The sequence below is a fragment of the Pleurodeles waltl genome, chromosome 4_2, assembly GCF_031143425.1.
Source record: "Pleurodeles waltl isolate 20211129_DDA chromosome 4_2, aPleWal1.hap1.20221129, whole genome shotgun sequence".
In the NCBI taxonomy this organism is placed as follows: domain Eukaryota; kingdom Metazoa; phylum Chordata; class Amphibia; order Caudata; family Salamandridae; genus Pleurodeles; species Pleurodeles waltl.
Genome location: NC_090443.1, coordinates 448,954,609 through 448,976,008, shown reverse-complemented (window position 1 = coordinate 448,976,008; position 21,400 = coordinate 448,954,609). Strand labels below are relative to the sequence as shown.

At 41.5% G+C, this 21,400-nt stretch overlaps 1 protein-coding gene across 1 annotated transcript in view; it reads right to left on the bottom strand.

The window, feature by feature from the left end:
* LOC138294158 (hepatic lectin-like) overlaps positions 1–17,938 on the bottom strand; it is a 171,490-nt gene extending 153,552 nt beyond the window's left edge. Inside the window, exon 1 of the mRNA XM_069233344.1 lies at positions 17,839–17,938. Coding sequence (XP_069089445.1) covers positions 17,839–17,893 — 55 coding nt within the window. The 5' untranslated portion in view covers positions 17,894–17,938. The remainder of the gene's footprint in view (positions 1–17,838) is intronic.
* Between the last annotated feature and the right edge of the window lie 3,462 nt (positions 17,939–21,400).

Here is a 21,400-nt window from a genome sequence, read left to right as displayed (position 1 = left end):
AAGATCCCTTAAGAAATTAGCCAGAGGCTCATCCACACTCATGGAACACAGCTCAACCCAGAACCCATCTCTATTTACCTTATCAAGGGCTGAGCTGAGGTCCATGAAGGCAAGATGCAGAGACTCATTCTTTGCCTGGGTATATTTATTAAGGATGAGATGGAGATTAAGGTTCTGCTCAACTGTACTACACCCGGAATGAAACCCATATTGAACATCGGATGAGATATTGTGCTCCTCTGCCCATAAAATTACTCTGTTCAGTATAACCCTACCTATGATCTTGACCTCCACCTCAATTAATGAGATAGGCCTGTAGCCAGCAGGGTCGTTCCTGTTCCCTTTCTTATACACAGGAACAATAACAGAGTGATGCCATGAGGCAGGAATAGACTGGCCAATAACAGAATTAGGAGAAAGAGTTGGGAGAGGAGCACAGAAATCAGTAAGAGGTTTAAACAGATGCCCCGGGACACCATTTGTCCTGGAGCAGTCCCCAAAGGGAGCGCTATAATGGCATCTCTTCCCAAGACAATGTTATTTTTACATCCTGAGCCAAACTGGTAGGGAAAGAAATAGACTCACTTCCCTGATTTAACTTCGGGAAATGAGACTCCCAACCCTGTGCAGGGACTAACGCAGAATGAGCCACCATCTCATCTTCCTCAAAAAAAGGGTGGTTAATCACTTGCCTGAATAACGTGCTTTTTTTCTGGAGACTAGTCTGAAGTAAGTCCTTCCACAACTAATTTTTTAACTCCAGCTTCCTATGTTTAACCGCAGCTCTGCATATGGCTGTGTACTCTATAACCACCACCCTATCCCATGGTAGTTTTTTAAATGAAGCTAAAAGTGCCATACGTGCCCATCTACAACTATTTTTGAACCAACGACAAAGAATCGGTAAGTCAGTCTTAACCCATCTAGAGAGGGCTTTACTTATATGACTACATATCTTCTCATAAGCCTCCAGGATGGTCTGATGAGAAGCCTCAGCATTCAAATAAATCTGGAATTTGAAAGGACAAGACATGACTAAGTTGGTAGTAAATCATTCTGGGATAACATTGCGCCACTTTAATCTATGCCCCTGATCAGGTGACCTGATTTTGGGTTTCGAAAAAGGGCAGGGTTCCTCTATCTGAAAAGCCCAGTGAAAACTAGCAACAAGGGTATTATGATCACTGAGGCAGTTCCAATTTACTGAAAAGGAAGTGAGGATAGCAAAGCCACTGAAATATATATGTGATCAATATAATATCCACTACCACGACCCTTAAAAGTGGGAGCATTACGTCCTGCCAATAAACTCTCTGGGCTTAAAAGATTTACCAGGTTAATTTCAACAACAAATCATTTACCATATCCCCTTGTGTGGAGTCCTTAAGATGGGATACATATGGAATGGTGTTTTGTAGGCAATGGTGCTCACTGAGTCACACAAAAATTACAATAACAAATTCATGTGCTGGGAGGGGAGATCCACCTAACTCCCCTAAACAACCCTAATCAAGGGTTTGACAACTTGAAATAAAAGTCCAAGGCACATGTTTCTAAGTAAAATAAGTTAGTGCCACCCTTTTTGTGTATTCTCCAGTTCCATCTTGCTTTATTTCATGCTTGCGGAGCTCTCTTCTGACATTTCTGAACATACAAATACAGTTCCTCACAGTTCCAGCCACCGTTCCAGCCAACACAAGTTTTGCCAAGTGAAAATAATCTCTGAGACTTCGTCATGGCTGAAAAGTCACATACATAACCGCCAATGTAACCCGTGTATACAGTCTAAATTATCACTCACCATCTTTGTGCCAAAATCACAGAAAAACAACTGTACGTGGAAACCTGAACACCTATCCAACAAGTGTTCATCCCATCAAAAAAGTTGTCAAATCCTAATAAAAAGCTTTTATTGCTGATATCTGGAAAGGACGTTTTTCCATAAAAGAAGGCAGATCTCTATAAGCGAAAGTTTATCCTGAGAAAAAAGGAACCCAATTGTGCTGGGCCCATACAAGAAAAATGACATAAAAACAATTATCAGCCTCCAGTGCATGCAAGTGCCATCCATATTGTGAATTCTATAAGACGTTACTTGGCTACTATAAATATCTTCAGGATTGTTGATCATAATTCATTGGAGACCATATACACTGTCACAATTGTTCCTATATTGAAGCCATAGAGGAAAAGAAAAGGGAAAAAGGATCCAATTATAAGAACTGTGGTGACCAAAGGATAAACCTACAATATCAAAGTGATTACAAGCGTGTATGCTTGTAAAACGTTTGTTTAAACCCTATTGTTGGTTTGATTTTAAATTGCCAACATGAAAAGTATGCATAATTCAAACCCGCAATCCACGTACCCAAATTCTCAAAGTCGCATGATTCTCTTGAGGTCTCCGTACGAGTGTTTACGCTCGTCAGACGTATACCTGGGTGCCATCTTTGGCTGATTTTAAAAGTGCCAACATAAAAGAAGGACAACGTGGCTATCCATGTAGCACCTGCCATGTTGAAATATGTTTTGCTTCGACCTGCTCTGCATCCCCATTGTCTTCCACTAGACAATCATCGCCCAGTATCTGTTATGCCACTGAACTAGTATCATCCTTTATGATTCTTCTCCATTGGTCCTTAGTAAATAAACAATATATAAAGAAGTATGCTTACGTTGTATATATGGGCGTTATTAATTAAAATTCAAAGGCCACCAACAAGAAAAAAATGACCATTGTGGGTGTGGGCGCCATTGTTACCTTGAGTTATGGAGTGTCAATATAAAAGAGGGACAAACGTGGCTATCCACGTGGCAGCTGCCATGTTGAAATATGTATATTCTAACGTGCTTTGCATCATATTAAGGAGAAAGAAGAAGAGAATCCTACTAAAAAATCATGGTGGCCAATGGATAATGCAAAAATGTTCAAGATGCCAAAATATTAACATCCTACATGTTTGTCAAGCTTTGCCTCGTTAGTGTCACCTCCCTGGAAAATCATCACCCAGTATCCATTTTGCCACTATGTTGATACCGGAACAGCACAAACAAGAGAAAGTCATAGCAAGGAGGTGATATATAAAGATTGTTCTCAGAAGAAAAAAAATGCAGTAGTTGACAGAGAAGTTTCCTCCGAAGTTCTCTATGAGAAATAAAATGATTTATTTTGCAATCCTTTCACAATCCTATACATATTCACAATATACATTAAATCCTCCCCTACGTCTAAAATCTTGTCAGTATACATATTATCTGATTGTGTCATCCTATCCAAATCTAAAATGTCATTCTCCTAAGAAAAATTTAAGTTCCTGGTTAGTGTTTAAACCATCTTCCACTGCTCTCTATTCACAGAATCCAAATGCATTCTCTTCTTCTTAGAAACAATTCTCTATTGCCCCCTCGGTGGTCTTTTTCACTTGTTCTATACCACAAAACTTGAAATTTCTGTTTGGTCCTTGTGCTGGGCATTGCTTCATGTGTACCACAGTTGGATATCTTACATCTTCCTTTCTCATAGCCCTGTAATGTTCACTAATTCTCTGTCTTAAAGCCGTAATCGTGCTCCCCACACTCATACAGCCGCATTTGTATTGAATAACATTTACTACATAATTAGTATTACAAGTGATATTACAAAGTATATGGAATTATTCCCTTACACTGTTGTCAAATGTACGTATAGCATCATGTGCCCATCTGCACATACCACAATGACCGCATTTGTAGAAACCTTTGGTATATGCTGTTAGCCAATTTTCACTAGGTTTGTTAATTGGGTTACTAGGACATAATATACTCTTCAAACTTGTGCCCCTTCGATAAGTTAAATTAGGTCTATCTGAGATGTATTTCTTCAAACTGTTTTCCGCATATAATACGTGCCAATGTTTGAGCATACATTTAAGGAACAACCTAGACATTTGAGTACAGTCAACAATACATCGTATTTCTTCATTCTTATTTTTGTTAGTATATTTTATTGTATTCCCCCCTGGGTATTTTCATTATTTTATCACAGGCTTTTTTGATAACAAGTTGTTCATACCCACGTTGTAAAAAATGTGTTTCCATGTCTTTGATGAAGTGCTGGAAATCCAGGTCTTTATTACAACTGCATCTTGCCCACATCATTTCCCCAAATGGTATTGTGCTAATCTGATGTTTTGAATGCACACTAGTAGCATGCATTATAGAATTACACAAAGTAATCTTGTGATGTAGCCTACTATGAATCTTGTGGTCCTCTGTAAACAGTTCGACATCTAAGAAAACTATTCTGGTTTGACTATGTTGACATTTAAACCTAATATTGACCAGGTTTGAGTTCAAATACTCACAAAACGTATTCAATTCTGGGATAGTGCCAGTCCAAATCATAAGGCAATCATCAATGTATGGTCCCCTATACAATTTGGAGGCATTCCATTGTGCTCCACCCGGACCCCAAATGAGTTCCTCCTCCAAGTGTCCCATAAATAAGTTTGCAAATGAAGGCGAGAACCTGGAGCACATGGCTACTCCTTGCCAAGACAGTGAAATCTGGCCTTCAGGAGCCCAAAAGCCCGCGCAACTGGCTGCTGTGATCTTCCATGGGCCTCATTGTAGTGGGCTTACCCTGGAATAGCTGGATTCCTCAACGGTGTTAACTACCAAGGATGGCTGGGATATGCTGAGTCTCCTGTTTTGTAATGAGACATAAGTGCCACAATGAGTCAGACACTTCCTGATTGTAGCACCTGACATTGCACAAACAAGAACACAACAGAAGTAACATATCTACAAGCTAAGCCCCCTCTGGTTGCAGTTGTGACATCAGCTGGGGTACGGTGCTGTTCCGCATAACAAAGGAATAATGGGTAAACCTGGAATCCGAGCACATACGTTCGAGTTGTACAGATCTGGCAAGCAAACAACGTGCATGTCCACCGAATGGAAGTGGTTCCTCCTGCGATAGACTTGTTCACTGGCATGTGGTGGCACCAAATGCAACATGGGTGCCATACAACATGTGGAAGGCAACTAAATTCATAGAAGTTATCCTTCACACTGTCTAAATCCTCACGTCTGGCGAACCTGATATTGCTATCAATGTGTTTAATCATTGCTTCTAGCACTTCTTTTAAAATACCACTGAACATAGGTTGTGACATACCACCAGAAATAGCCACTATATATTGAAATTACCCTGTGGGCAGGAAGTGTAATACTGCCACGAGTCTCACAAAGAGTTGTATACATGTTGGATTATTGTTTTGAGGCATGAGATCTGGCTCCAATGGACGACAAAGATCTCAGATCGTTTGCCTATTCAGATGGAACTGCATTATTATGTCATGTTCTTCCATGGTCTAGAAGACTGAAAATTGATGGTAGACTGGAGGTTGCTGCATCCTCCCTCTCCCAGGGTAGCCAGTTGTGGAATGAAATGAGTTGGAGCATTAGTCACTGTATCCAGACTAACTTATCTGATGAGTAAGACCAAAGTCAAGTGACAAAACATTACTGATTAGAAATACATTACAACCATTACACATCAAAACTGTCTACTACTCAAGGTATGATCCCCATGGTTGTCTAGGCATGTGTCTACAGCATATATGTGCACATAGCATACATATATGCCCCCATTGTGCCCCTTGATATTGTAAAGTATGTTCCGACTGCCAAAAATACCGTCACCGGTGAAGTAAAGTGCACCACAGTTATATGGCATCTGTGACCAGCAATGCACTACACTGATGATTGTCTTGGAGAATCTACATATCAAGGGAGCTTTACATCTTTTAAGATGTTATTACACATTAATAGTGTTGTGATGCATTTTAACAGTCACCAAAACTGTAGTTTCAACTGCCAAAATGGCTGATGTCTGGCCTCGTTCAGTGGAGTTTAGGAACTACTGGCAGCTGGAGTTGACTGCTTGGTGGGCAGTTCCAACTGCGGCAGACACAGACATAGGGTAACATTATTGACTGTGATGGTCGTCGCCCAATGGCTGTGCCGATCCACGGTGATGACCGCGTAAGGGGTATACATGTACAGTGAGGTTTGGAAAATAACTCACTTGCCTCCTGACACTGACACTTCAACTGCTGTGTGCCAACTCTGGGAGCAATCATGCCAGGCAAAGCAGATGAAAAGGCCCTTGCCTTCTCTCCAGAGGAGCTGGAGAAACTTGTTGAAGAGGTCCTTCCCTTGTATTGTCATTTCAATGGCTCTCCGGAGGAACAGGTAACTATCTCACATACCTATTTGACAATGTTCAAAATCATCTTTTCCTTCCTCACAGGCTCAAATGTGCCTCTGTGTCCCAGTGAGTTATTTGGGTGCCTGCTGTCACAATCTGTGGTCCATACATACGATGTACAGGTTGTGGATTGTGGAGCCCTCTTCTCTGAGTATTTAACATTACTATTGTGATTTGTAATGTCATAAGCCCTATATCCTCCTTCTGTTGCTTTCATATATCTATGCAAGTACACTTTACAGTCAAACAATGATATATATGATGATCTGATGATGGTAAGAAACACAGTAAATGTATTTGCATTACAGCATGAGCTGTGTATGTATACTGTTGGAGTCAGTTGAGGATGTTTAAAGTCCCACAAATCACTCAGCCCAGATCAAGCCTAGGTAATTTATGGTATGAGACCAATATAAAACTCACCAAGCCCTTCAGAGTGGCACACAACCTTGAAGTCACATATAGGATGGTCACAGGATGTGCTGTCATGCATTGAAGTGATAGAAATATGCTGTTCATATAGGTTCTGTATGCTCAGCTTGCAGAGAGCAAGGCTGGTCAAAGCCTTTTCACACTATGGGACATAATCCAGGCTGGTGCACAGTAACTGTGGCTATAGAACTGAGGCACTGGGCCTACTCCCTGTAGACCTTCTGATCCTTTGATGTGGCCAAAATGAGTCTTCAGAAGCAAGATTTCACCTGAATACTTTTACATTAACAACATTAGGAATGGTGGCTGAGGTAACTACCTGGCCTGGTACTTATTTCCATTGACCCTCATTGTCAATGTGTGTCATTGCCTAATGACAGCCACACATCTGTTGTCACCTTTCCAGAAGTCATGTTTGGACAGTACAGGCCTATTACACAAGTGGCAAACCCACAGTGCAGATAGTTGATTAATGCAGGGGAGATCATGACATGTGAATCACTAGCTTTGTTTCATGCAGCCAATCAGACCAAACATACCTTGGTATGTTGAATGGCATCTCTGTAGGAGTGTCACATATGGGAAGGGGTGTTTCCTGTGATACCAGAAATGGTGTGAGATTCCATTATGTAGACGACATTTCCCTATATCCACAGAGAAGAAGCTTTCAGTGACACCCATGCCAGCCCTTTCATTGTCACCTAAGTCTTACGGTGTAGTGTGTACCATGGTAGTTGCCTGTATGGACCATATGCAGTGAGTCAATGTGCCTGGTTGCAAAGGTCATGGTCATGCACAAGTAGTTTCCCCTTCAGAAGGTCACAATGGTGTGTTGTGTTTTCTTGTGGCTCACATCACAGTACATATTGCTTGGCCCTGGGCTACATGATGTCAGTGGGCTTTCTTAGTCAGTGTAGGCCATCACCAGGTTGTGGGTAGTCAGCAGATGATTCCAGAAGTATGTATTTACGTCCCTGTACTTATCACCATGTGTGTTTTACACATATTGCGTGTTGAAAATTACAAAATGCTTGTGCTAGATGTTTCCTAAATGTGTGTTAAACAACTAGTTACCCTAAAAATGTGCAATGGACCTCTTCATTTGTCTATTGCATCCATATAGGTCAATGCCCATCAGAAACAAGGGATTCAGAGAGCCATCGCCCAGAATGTGCAGGCCCTGAGGGTCTATCACAGGCGGAGCGTCCATTGTAAAAAAAAAAGTGGGAGGACCTGAGACACTGGGCCCAGAAGATTGTGGCGGTCCAGCTGGAGCTGTCCTCCCAATGTGGGTGTGACGCACACTGGACGCTGACCTCCTAATGGTCCACATACTGGCGATGGCCTACCCCAAGCTTGATGGGCGTTTGAGGGGAGCACAGCAGCTACAAGAGGGTGAGTCCTGGTCAGATTCATACCTGTTACATTGCCAGGTTGATGTGTTAGAGGCAGCCATCTTCTCATGAATATTGGATATGGCCAAAGTGTGACACACAAGTTGAGTTATTGTTTGTGTAGGTATGGTAGGTAGTTGGTGTATGGTAATGTGCCTTGCCTCTTATCCTAGTGGCCAGGGATACAACAGAGTACAGTCCACTACCAATATACTCTCTTCAGCAGACACATGGCTGAGTGCAGAGGTCAATCATCTCCTGTTGTTTTATGTTGTGGGTGTCATTTGTAGCTATCAGTCCACTTATCTTCAGTGTGCCAGACCCAGCATCAAACAACATGAGGTAATAGATTACTGTACTCAGCCATGAGTCTCCTCAAGAGAGTATATTGCCATCTGTACCCAGCAGGCCACTTGTCTTCAGTGTGTCAAGAGTGCTAGTGCCTCACTCCTGTCTCTCATGTGGTGTTGGCCATCATACATGTGACATTGCATACATTGTCCTTTGTGTGCAGTCAGTGAGCAATACTTTCCCTGATAAGTAGGGAATGTACAGATAAATGATTTGGGTAACATCACTGTTGGCATTAGTATTTGTGCCTACATGTTAGCATGTGCACCTGGCACTTTTTCAGTATCATTTCTAATACTGTTTCACACATAATCTACATGAGATGATATCTGATTCCATCACATATGTCTGCATGTCAACATCTCTTGGAAAATTGTATCATATGAAGGGTATACTTTTCATGTTGTACCACAGACAGAAGTGTGTCAACACTGTTTGTTGGGTCACACATATCCTAACCCATTACTCCATGTCATTTATCATGAACAATTGCAGAAGCAATGAAAGACATGACAGGTAGACCTACAGTACTTACTCACAATGTGCATTTTCATGCCATTGTTGTTGAACCATTTGGCTAAGTGCTTTGCATGTGCCAGTTGTTGAAGGTTCATTACCTGACTCTTGACATGCATCAGGGAGTGACATGCAAAAATGTTGCAATCATATGTAAGTGTGCACACTCAGTAATCCAATGGAATTGTGTTTGCATGAGAAAAAGGTACATAGATGTGCCTTTCCATTGAGAAACATGTTAAAGGCCCTCTTCAGATATTGGTGATTCCTTGAGCCACAACAACATTCAATGGGCTATTGTCTTTTAGTTATGCGGTGTTAGAAGGGTGTTCTCAGCAGTTCCAATTGAAATGGGAGATTTCCCTAGACCTAGCTGATTCATTGTGCTCAGGATATTTGTAGACAAATCTCCTAGACGTTTTGACCAGATTGTCTCCAGTGTGCTTTTCTGTGCAAGATGTGTTGTGTAGCAAAACAACATTAGTACTACTTCCATTAGATTATTTAGACAATGTACATATTGTGAAGTTTCCATTGGTGAGTTTTTACAGTGTGACATGGGTGGTTCCATGTCATCTTCTTTGGGCTACTCTACTTCTTACTGCAGCATGGTTGGATTATTTCTCCATCATTTCATCATGATGTGGTATTGTGTATATGAACATTTGCTGATTGCAGGACCTTGTGTGGAATCTGTGAGAATGTTCTTGACATTGCTATTATATTTGATAGCAACAGGTTAGTGAGGGGTGATATAAGAGCCAAACTATTCAAGGTGACAATGTCTCCTACTTAATCCATGGGTATTGTGATTGGCAACTTCACTCATGCAATTGAAGTTGTCTGTGATTCTGATTTTCCTGTGTGAAAGCGTTTACATTTCCTGTAGTATGCATGCATGTGGTGTTGCAAATGTTAGAGGCACTTTGGAGGACCTTGTGGCTGGGGGTACTACTGTACATTATGATAATGTTTTGTAATCAAAGCTGTTGTTGAAGTGTGTTCAGGCAAATGGACTGACCCTATTTGTCTTTGTCACTTCAGCTTCATCACAGGCAAGTGGGGGAGGCAGGGCTGACATCAGTGGTGAACCAGCTGACCACGGTTCCTTCGGTCATGAAACATCAGACTCTGAGAGACCCAGTGGCCCAGAGCGTGAGGGGAGTGCCATGGAGACTAGCTCCACCTCATCTCCTTCTGAGTAGACCTCCAGTGAATGCTCCCTAGTGGTGGCAGAACACTCAGGGCCTACACCTGCTCCATTCTTCTCTGCCACCCCAGTTCCATTTCCACCCTCCCTGTTGCTCCCCACCCAGTTGGCCTGGCCCGCACCCCCAGGAGGGTAGCCATCTCCTTCCTCCCTCGCACCAGGCACCTCTCCCCCTGCACTTGTTACCCCTGCTGCCCTGAGTGAGGAGGCTAATGACCTCTTGAGGAGCTTATCAGTGTATCAGACCGCCATTCTGAATGCCATCCGGGTGCAAGGCACCCAGCTCGAGCAGATAGTTGTGTACCTGGAAGGCATTCATGGTGCTATGCCTGCCCTACAGAGATCTTTTTAGGCTCTGGCCTCCTCCCTCACTGCAGTCTTCCTCCCCCCACAAACCTCCCCAACCACTTTCCTCTTCCCCAACCAATTTCCCTATTCCCATATCTGCCCAAAGCACACTCACACATATGCACGCACACACCTCAACAGCCACAAGCAGCACACATAAACACAAACACCACAAGACACACAAGCATGCAATCACTCAAGTCACTCACACCACTAACAACCACCACCACGTCCACCATACCCCAAGACACCACCCCAACACCCACGGACACAGCCTCCACATCCAGCTTACCCCCAGACACCACCCCAACACTCACAGACACAGCCACCACTCACACCATAACTCCAGACACCACCCTGACCACACATTCACATCCACCACTCACACCTTACCCATCACATCCACGTCACAGCCCACCAAAAGATGCAAACACCCACGCTCACACATGCAACAGATACCAACAAAACTGTTTTCAGCTAAATCAGATTTTAGATCCAGTCCATGTGGGCTTCCAGTCCTCTCATAGCAGGGAGACAGCTTTACTATCAGTGCTTGTCAGAGGCCAGCGCTGGATACACAGCACGTGTGCTGTTGGACTTGTCCACTGTATTTGGCACAGTATCACGTCCCATCTTTTTAAGCAGACTGTGAGAGATTGGAATCTGAGGAAATGTTAACCAGTGGTATAAGTCACATTTGAAAAAAAGGTGTCAAGCAGACTATCTACCTTCATTCTGGTCAGAGTGTAAGCCATTATATCAGGGAGTGCCATAGGGGTCTGTTCTAAGCCCAACCCTTTTTAATATATATACATTCACCCTCAGGCTAGATTAATCAGATCTTTTGGTTTCAGCTGCAGCTACTATGCAGATGATGGTTGGGTGCGGCTCCTGCGAGCCCTTTCATCAGTGTATGTTGACAGTTTCATCTTGGCTGGAAAGCAATATTTGGAAGTATAACACAGGCAAGGCTGAGGTACTGTGGTTTGACCACTCTGAAACAGCCCACCCCTTTCTGACTTTTTGGGGTACCTTGGACAAACTCTTGCACGATATGCGTATACTTTCCAAAAGGGACTCTAGTCACTACGATAGACACCTCTTGGGAGGGTGTCAAGAGCAAACCTCTTGTTTGCCACTCAGCTATCCTAGGCAACACCAAGAACCTGCTACGTGAAATGTGAAATATAAAATAGGGGATAGTTGCGTTTTTTATTGCAATGTTAAATTTATGCAGGTGGATGCAGGTATTGCGCACAGACAGTGTGTGATGTTTGAGGAAAGGGACTTATATTTCATCCTTCATCAGACCTTGACCCAAAGCATGAGAGAGAATGGCAGAAAAAGGAGAAAAAAGGCAGAAGAGAAATATAGGGAAACAGTGACAAAGGGAAAAGGCAGGGATGAAAAAGTATCTGCATGAGTGAAATGAGACAGGAAGTAAAGGGTGGTAGAAGAAAGAAGCATGAGGCAGTAGTACAACCTCAGTATTCACAACTTGGTACTCAGCAAGATCAGCGGTGAATTGCTAAGAAAATCCTTGAGATACTTCATATATGTGTGCATACCTATATCTAAATAAATATATATATATATATATTTTTTTTTTTACCTAGTGGCGGTTACCACTAGGCTGTTATAGTTAGGACCACGTTTCCATAGAAAAAGCATTTTTTGACTTGCCTATATCTTTGGCACTGTTTGACGAATCTTCACAAAATTTTCCCAAACAAAAGTGCCTCGGTGATTCTTGTTGTTCAAGGAAAGTTTTGGGGTGATCTGTCAGTCAGGGGTTGAGAAAAAGGGGGGATCAAAAAAGTTGCATTTCCCATGTTAATTCCCATAGGACTTTTAGACATGACTAAAGCCCGAACTGCTAGATGGAATTACATGAAATTTGGCAGAAAGCTAGCTTTCTGTATGCAGATTATGCTTTCCCTTATATGGTGTAAATCCATTCAGTAGTTTAGTAAATATTAAAGGGAAAACAAATTTGTATGCCTAGGGCTGCAGATCCTTTGCAATGAATTCACAAATAATACGCTGCAAACACTTCAACCAGGAAGTGTTGGCAGACAACTTAGCTGAGTCCCAACAAAAAATGCCAAAAGAAGTGTTGGTACCCAATCAGATCACAGCACAAGATCGGGAGTACTACAAAGCCTTTGCCACTCCAGATATACATATTTGGTTTTCTTTCAATATCTCAACAACTACTGAATGGATTTACACCAAATAACAAAAAGGCTTTGTTCTGGACCAAAACCTACCTTTTGCCAAATTTGGTGTAATTCCGTCCAGCATTTCGGGCTGTAGTTATGTTCAAAATTCCCATGGGAGTTACAATGGGAAACATGCTTTTTTTAACCCTCCTCCCCTTTTTCTTGGCCCCCGCTTGACAGTTCACCTCGAAACTTCCCATGTGCAACAAGATTCTCAGGAACACTTTTTTTGGAAAATTTTGTGAAGATTCGTCAAACGGCACTAAAGATATAGGCAAGTAAATAACACTGTTTTGGTGGAAACTAGGTCCTAATTATATCTACCTACTGGTGAACGCCAGTAGATAATATATATATATATATATATATATATATATATATATGTATATGTATATATATATATATATATCTATTCACTGAAAAAACTAAAGGTTACAGGGTCGTTATAGTTAGGTTCTGAATTTATGTGCACAAAACCATAGAAATTTAGTTTCTAACTGTAACTCGTGCCCTAAGGGAACTATAACTTGCACCGTTGCCATAGACAGCTAGTTATCCCATATATTACAGCATTCTTGACATCTCAATAATATTTTTGATAAGAAAACTGTGCATATTGGGGGCATGCGTTATAGTTCTCTTAGGGCACGAGTTATAGTTACTTGAAAAAACTCTATAACAGCAGAATTTCTATGGTTTTGTGGTGTAAATTCAGAACCGAACGATATTGCTCCTGTAACCTCTTTTTTTCAGTGTATAAATATATATATGTATATTACAAATTAAGCACTGTTTACTATTCAGCTTTTCTCAAACCGCAACAAGTTTGCGCTGTCACTGAGTTTTTCAGGCACCTCTTGAGTGCATGATTGGTTAAACTTCCATGTAAGAGCTAGCTGTTAAAACTGAAGGATAAATGATGAGAAAGAATGCTACAGTAAATAAGGGAATTATATTTTGATGAAGGGAGAAATGTGTACCTCACATGCATAAACAAATGTGACGTCAATGAGAATGTGGCTATGAGGTCATGTAGAGATGATTTAAGAATGAATGAATTTCTGACTGAATAAGAAAAAACACTTTCACAGCAAACATTAATGGCATATTGTCATTATCTGACATAATAGCCAGCTTGAAGGCGATAGCCATTGGGTTCAATGGCCTCATTTACGAGGCCCTTGTGCCATTTTTAGCGATGCTACGGTGGCACTGTGCCCTGCTCCATATTTACAAGGCAGCGTTAAGCCCTTTTTCCTGGCTTAACGCGGGCTTGTAAATATGGGCCTCCCCCCGCAGTTTTCTGCAGCAAAGGGGGGTGCAGTGGGTATTGCTGTGGGTGTACCCATGCAACACCCATTGATTTTTGATGCTGCTCCAGATTTACGAGAAATAATAAACCTGAGCCAGCACAAAAAACTAACGCCTCCCCATGGGTGGCGTTAGAGTGGCGCAACGAGGAGAAATACTTTTATTTCTCCTCATTATTTGGTCTTTCTATGTGTGCTGCATTCTACAACATCCTTTGCCATCAATGATTGTTTATGTGTCCCTTCTAGCACATAAACAATCACCCCCACAATGCAGGAATTCTTGCACTATGGCAGAAGGGTGCCTGCATTGGCGCTAAGCAGCTGATTTAGCGCAGGGGTATTCTTGAAAATACGGCGCATTCCTGCATTTTGAAAATTACGCAGCTCAGTTCAGCAATATTGCTTGCAGCACCACGCTGTGCCATTTCCTAATAAATAAGGCCCAATGTTTTTCCCTTCAATTTGACAAGAAGGTTGCTTCAAGAAATTTGATCAACCTCCATAATTTACTAAAGTTCAGTTTGCCAGGATTGCAGAAACTATTATACGCAGAATCATATTTTTATTATATATTCTTTGTGTCTACTTTTGGAGTTGCTAATGGCTGAATATGAATAAACCCTCAAAATAATTAACTCCAAATCATCATTGAGATTCAGTTGGAGTGAAGGAATGCAGTTATTTCATTCATGTGCTCTGTGATCTCTAGGTAATGGCAAATCATGGAATGGGAAGTTTTTTGAAGTCCCTTTACATTCTCTCTAATTCTTTCCTAAACACACGAATAAACATTAAATAGACACATAGCCACCAACAAAGGTAATACCATTTTTTATGCCAAGATATCCGGAATAAACAGAGTGAACTCGAAAAACATTTTTATAAACGACCATAACAACATTAAATTATGGATTTGTCACTGGTAATTTACGGGTCTTTAAAAAGTACATTGAATTAAGACAATAGTAATTTATTTTTGACTTGAAGTGACAAAGTGGTATGGTTGAGGAATTGGCTCCCAGAGACTACTTCGTGGAGTACTTGTCTAAAAGCAACTGTGGCATTTTTCTTGTTTTAGCAGTTTACATACCTGGGTCCACAGCCAATCTCATTTAAATGTTTGAAAATTTTATTTCAGTATCAAAATAGCAGAGATACAATGACAATACAAACTCAAGAATTTACACATTTAGTACACTCAATGTAGTCAGTGTTACACTTAATGACATAAGCAGATGAACTCTGTAGCAAACAACTACTGGGGACGCAAATTAAGTGCAAACAGATATTTAAGCAACATCCCACAAGGCACATTTGACACTTTTTGGTTCTGTAATTTCAAACCCCCTTAACAATCTATGTCGGTCTTTTATGTCTATCAGAATATTCACCTCCGTAAATGTGAGTATCCATCTGTGCACTGATCTCAGTCTACTCGCCACTATATTGATATAAGTGCATTCATTACTACATGAGTATTGGGATCTCAGTCTCTCTCTAAATCTCTCTCTCTCGCTATCTCTCTCTTTCTTCTTCTCTATCACTTAATCTCTCATCCTTTCGCTCTCTTTCTTTCTCTCTCTATCCCTTTTCACTCTTTTCCCCTTTCTACCTTTCTCCATATAGCTCCTTCTCTTTTCCTCTCTTTCTTCCTCTCTCTGTCTCTCTCCTCCTCGTTCTCTCTAATTCTTTCTCTCGCTATGACTCACTGCTTTTCTCTGTCTAAGTGAGGCGAATGGGACACACCTCTTCAAAATAATTGAGACATGCACACCGGCAGCTTTCCAAGTTTTTATTAGTGCAGAAAAACATTCTGGAAACAGACAACATTGGAGCTCGCTGGAAAGATTTTGTGGATTCCAGTTTACATGCTTGAAAGGGGGTTTTAACCAGAGTGGAATTTTGAGGCAGGGAGGACCTAATTATGTGGCAGTGTAGAATATATTATGCGGCAAGAAAACCCGAATGCTACGGCATAATGTGCCACATTTTGTGATAGTATTACTTCAGTATTTTGTTATTTTTACTCATGTTGGCACGGTAAGGCAACCCGTTAGTACCCGTTTTCCACCCAACCACATCAATAAGCCGCTAAAAGGCGACTTGTCAACCTTTGCGAATTACCTTCCAATGATAGCAAATGAGTTGCTGCATTTTTAATAACTTTTGATCCGTTTGAGTTACATTTTTTTGTTAAAATACAGAGATTATGTAGCAGGTGATATTATGTGGCAAATCCATAGATATGTGAAAAAAGCAGCAGAACCACATAATTCCAGTCACCCTGGCTTTAAGCATGCATAACTGTACATAAGCTGTAACGCTCCATGTGAAAATACATTTGCACGATAGCAATAGCATGTTTTGTTCTTTTTTTCTCTATGGGAAAAATATTTTCCCTGTGGAGAAATTCCTTTTCATAAACCCCACCAACTTCAGAGTTTTCTAAATTTACACCTTGTGAAGAGATTTGCATCTTCCCTTCAATGGAGCAAATCTCTGACCGTTTCCATGATGAGGATGGGTCATGGATAAATTCATTGATACAATTAAGCTCACAAGTTTATGAGTGTTCCCATACTTTTCAGGGTATCACCCCTCTGGGTTAGCATCCTGCTACCACTGGGAGGAGATTTAGTCAAGCACTCTACTTCATCATACTAGGGTAATATTACTCCCGATTAAATCAGTTTAGGAGTGCTTTGTCACAGCCTGCAAATAAATGCTTGGCTCTTTTACATCAATCTATGGGTTTGAGAGAGGGGCTTGCAGTGTTACTGGCGGTAGGTGACTGTGGGAGAAAGCAGGTGATCTCCACAAGTGATTCTCTGTGAAATTTAGGGAAAGCACCATGGTCTCCTGTTTTATAGTTCTTATAGCTTTACAGTAAGGATGCGTAGAAGGGCGTGTAAGCCCCAGTAGTAAGCCTGTTGTAAATCTGTACATTTGCAACTACTTGTGCAGAGTGCTTCACATAAGGTGCACGTTAAGCAGAATATATAAAAAAGCGATATTGTGCCTTCCTAACACTGCACTTACTGAATAGGTAGTTGAAACAAGTGCACTACAACATAAAGGATCCTGCATGATGTCCCCCACTTAACATCATCAAAAGCAGCTTATTGAGAAACAGCAGCAAAGTGACTATCCTTTGCAAATGATAATCGTCATTTAGTTAAAAAAGGTACAACAAACGAGTAAAGATTGACAGTTTTTATTACTTTAAATACTGCCCCCAGCCTCCCAATCTCACCAACACACACACACTTTATCTGAAACGCTTCGATAAGAAGCCCAGAAAAGGAATATATAACTTTTTACACCAGACTGTCACGCACCACATTCCAGAAAAATTAGGTAAGAGGCACTTCCTTCTGACTGCATTACACCATATCAGAGGAATGATGCTCTATGGGTGTTCAAAATAGATCCTCCAATCGCAAGGGAAATATCCATTTGTGTTCATCAAGGTCTGCATTATCCGTATGGATTCCAGGATGCATCTTAGTTTGATGATGGCTTTTGAAATCTATTTTGGCGTCATTCACTTTTAGACGCCCTCGTCGACCAAACTTTAGCACAAGGCACATTAATTACCTTCCAATCTTTTATTTAATATACACCACACCATAACAGTGTTCTCCTTGTTTCTGTACGTTTCCAATGTTAACAGATAAGAGTCATCGACCACGATCACACCTCTTTGTGATCCAGTAGGTAAGCCGGGTTTCGAATCCAGGCCTCCCAGTGCCAAAGTCCGTGAATAAGTCATCAGGGCACATCTCCCGAAACCACTTACCTGGGAAGAGCATGAAGTCATCTTGGAGACATTCTCGCGCCACGCTGGACTGCATCGTGACAAGGTCACGGAAAGACAACAGCAGAGGCCTTATATAGCCTTTTTGGGGTTACCAGGAAGTATTGGGGAATACGAAATGGTTGTTGACTGTTAAGAGGAAAGCAAGAGTATCTTGACGGAAATATAACTTCAAGACAGGTCACAGGGGCATGGGACAGGCGTCGCTATTTTCACTGAAAAATGTTCTTTATTTTGCAAAAATGAAGCGTAAGAGACAAGGGACAAGGGTCAGCTCTTCTTCCCTCAGAATCCCACGGTATTTCCTGTTTACACCGACCTGAGAACTTGCAATTTTCTGCGAAGATGGAAAATAAACGGTGTTTTCAGCTATCCTTGCTAATTTGTCCGCATTCTTTTTTCTTCTTATTTTGCTCTGCGGACCGACAATCGAGCAATAAACAATTTCTTTGGCCGTCACAGCCATATCGTTTGAACAGCTAAGACAGGTGGGCAGTTCGAATATTAAAGTGTCTAAAAGTGAATGATGTCAAACTAGATTTCAAAAGCCATCATCAAACTAAGATACATTCTGGAATCCATATTGATAATGCAGACCTTGATGAACACAAATGGATGTTTCCCTTGCGACTGGAGGATCATTTTGAACATCCATAGAACATCATTCCTCGTGATATGGTGTAATGCAGTCAGAAGGAATTGCCTCATGACTATTTTTCTTTGAATGTGGTGCATGACAGTCTGACATCCAGGTGTAAAAACTTCTACATTCGTGTTCTGGGCTCCTTATCGAAGCGTTTCACACAAAGCTGGTTGGTGGGGAGAGGGGGAGAGGGAGGAATCCGTGTTTTTAACAGCAATTTAAAAGAAAGATAAATCCTTTGCAACATTTGTGATTGATAGGGAGGTTTCAAAGTTTTGAAAACAAAACTTCACAAAGTTTGAATAGGAACATTTTACAACTTCACCCACTCCTAGAAAGAAATGCGAACTCTAGGTATATGTTTAATCAAGAAATCAATGACTCTAGGGCAGGATACTTTAAGTTTGAAGAGAACACTGATTTGAAAGTGGACATACACGTCAAATGTGCTAAGTTCTTTTTAATGTACAAACATTGCTTGCACTAAGTCACAGTTGCCCAGCCTAAGCCATTGGAGGACGAATCTGTGCCATATTTTCAGGACGACCACTGAGTCAACGGTGCAACGCAAAATGGTGAGGACCCCTCTACATAATGAGATGAAGGGCCCCGTAGTTTCCCATATCTCACAGATATTCGTTGGCCTTGGGCTGTGTAGGGCCCCCCTGGAAAGGTTGGGGCTATTAGAAATGTTAGGTTTGCAGAGAACTGTGTTACACCCTTGCACTAAGAGTTTGTAAATTACTTTCCTGTATATTCATTGAACTAAATTTATTGTATGCAGATATCCTGAAAATCTGGCATGGATTCAGACCTCTAAGTCTTATGTTGGACACTCCTGTTGCAATCAAACAAATCAAACAATTAAAGGTTAAGTACAGCAATTCTAAGGCAATGTCAGTTATGAATGACTTGTCATTTGTAAAGCGCAACAATCCCCTCAAGAGGCATTTCGGCATGAACAACACTTAAACAAAAGAAAGAAACCTATCCCTCCAGAAAATAAACACTTAAGGTTGAGTGAACAGCCATGTTTTCAGAAGCTTTCTGAAAGTAGCAAGGTCAGCAGCTTGCTTTAGAGTGAGCGGAAGATTGTTCCATGCCTTTGCCATGAGAACAAACATAGATCTTCCCCTCCCAAGTTTGTTACCTTAACTTTAAAATAGCTAGAAGATTATTACAGGCAGATCTCAATGTTCTTGGTGGCCTGTAGGGAACCCAGCGATCAGAGTGAAATTTCAGACCAGTTTGATAATAGGCCCTGTACAAAATAGTTAAAACTTTAAAAATAATCTGTTTACCAACTGGTAGTCAATGGAGATTCCGCAAACCCTCAATGATGGAGCTTTGAAGAGAGAGTTGAAGCAATGACATTTGTTATTGTTATCGAGTAAATCAGCCAAAGGGTGGTACACACAGTGCAAAGCTGTGTGCCCCACCCTCTCCAACAGTTATCAAAGAAGAACATTGACAAGCTTGTGCTATTCAAGATAGGACGTAGCTTAGATTTACTTCCAAACATATCATAAAACGCATGTTACAAGTGGTAGAGATTGTTTTCCAAATACATATTCCATATAGCATATCCTACATATCTTGACAGCACACATAATGTTAGTATAACATTGCACACACACAATGTTTACATCCCTCTAATGATTCAGACACTGGCCCTGCAGCCAGTTAACATTTGTACATACCATGCAGCTGAACACAGAGTTGCCCATTTACTGATCTAGTAACCAGGAACGACTTCCTGCAGCGTCATTGCTCAAAGCACCATGTGACCGACACTGGTCACACGCTGTAAACAATCATATCTTGGGCAACCACAGTGTGTACAGATAGAGGATCTGGACTACCTGTAGGTCCATTCCCCCTCCACACAGCCGCTCTGTCCAGCCTAAACCCTCATGTGTATGGTTGAGATACATCACATGAAGGTGTTTTAGGTCATAAAATGTTTTCTTTTGGCATAATTTCTGCCATGCGGCACAGAAGCTACTGACAAACACACCCTTCCCTATTGGAAGGTCCATTAACAGGCCATGTCCTTCAGTGAAATGTACACTAAGTCAGAAACCTTCTGTCCTATCCAGCTACCATTACTGGTGTATGATAGTAAAAGAAGATATTCTCCTGTTACAAGGAGATTCACCCTTGAGCCTCGTCTGTGACAGCCACCAGTGCCACATTTTCCATATAATAAAGACTGAGAATTTGTTGTTGGCTTCAGCGCTTCCTTTGACCTGAATAAATGGGGATCCTTACCGCAATTCGACTACCCCATTGGAGATACTTTTTCCCCCCATTGTGCCATGCTTGAGGTCCAAATGAACCAGGACTGAGATCATTCTTTGGACTAGCACCTGTCCTACTAATGCCAGGAAGGATGCCCTGTGACAGGACAAACCGGACCATCTCTGTGTACAATAGTCAGAGGGTTAACCAAAGGGCAGTGTGGATTTGTAAACTTCTTACCCTGCCCCATAGTGCAATGCCTCAAGGTGGAAGTGACACTTCCCAGTGAGTGACCAGCCATGTCAGGTAGCATGGTGACCGAAAGCAAGGTACCCCTCCTCTCTGGACCCACTTCCTGCTCTGGCATTACTAATGCTGACCCTCTCTTATATGCATTGGGTGCTTCGCTTACCATTGTACCCGTACAGCAGAAAATGCCAGTTAGCAGAGATCTTCAACATGTCAAAACCTCTCCTGTGATTCATAATCAAAGGATAATATAACCAAATTAAGAACGATGAAAACCCTGTGTAAATTTGAGTTCACGCCCTTTCACTTTGCAGCAACAGATACCGGAAGAGTTAGAGCTGAGTGCCAGAAATAGGATAGGGGGCAAGAGCCCAGTACTGGCATCTGCAAGATTTTTTCCCAGAGATCTCC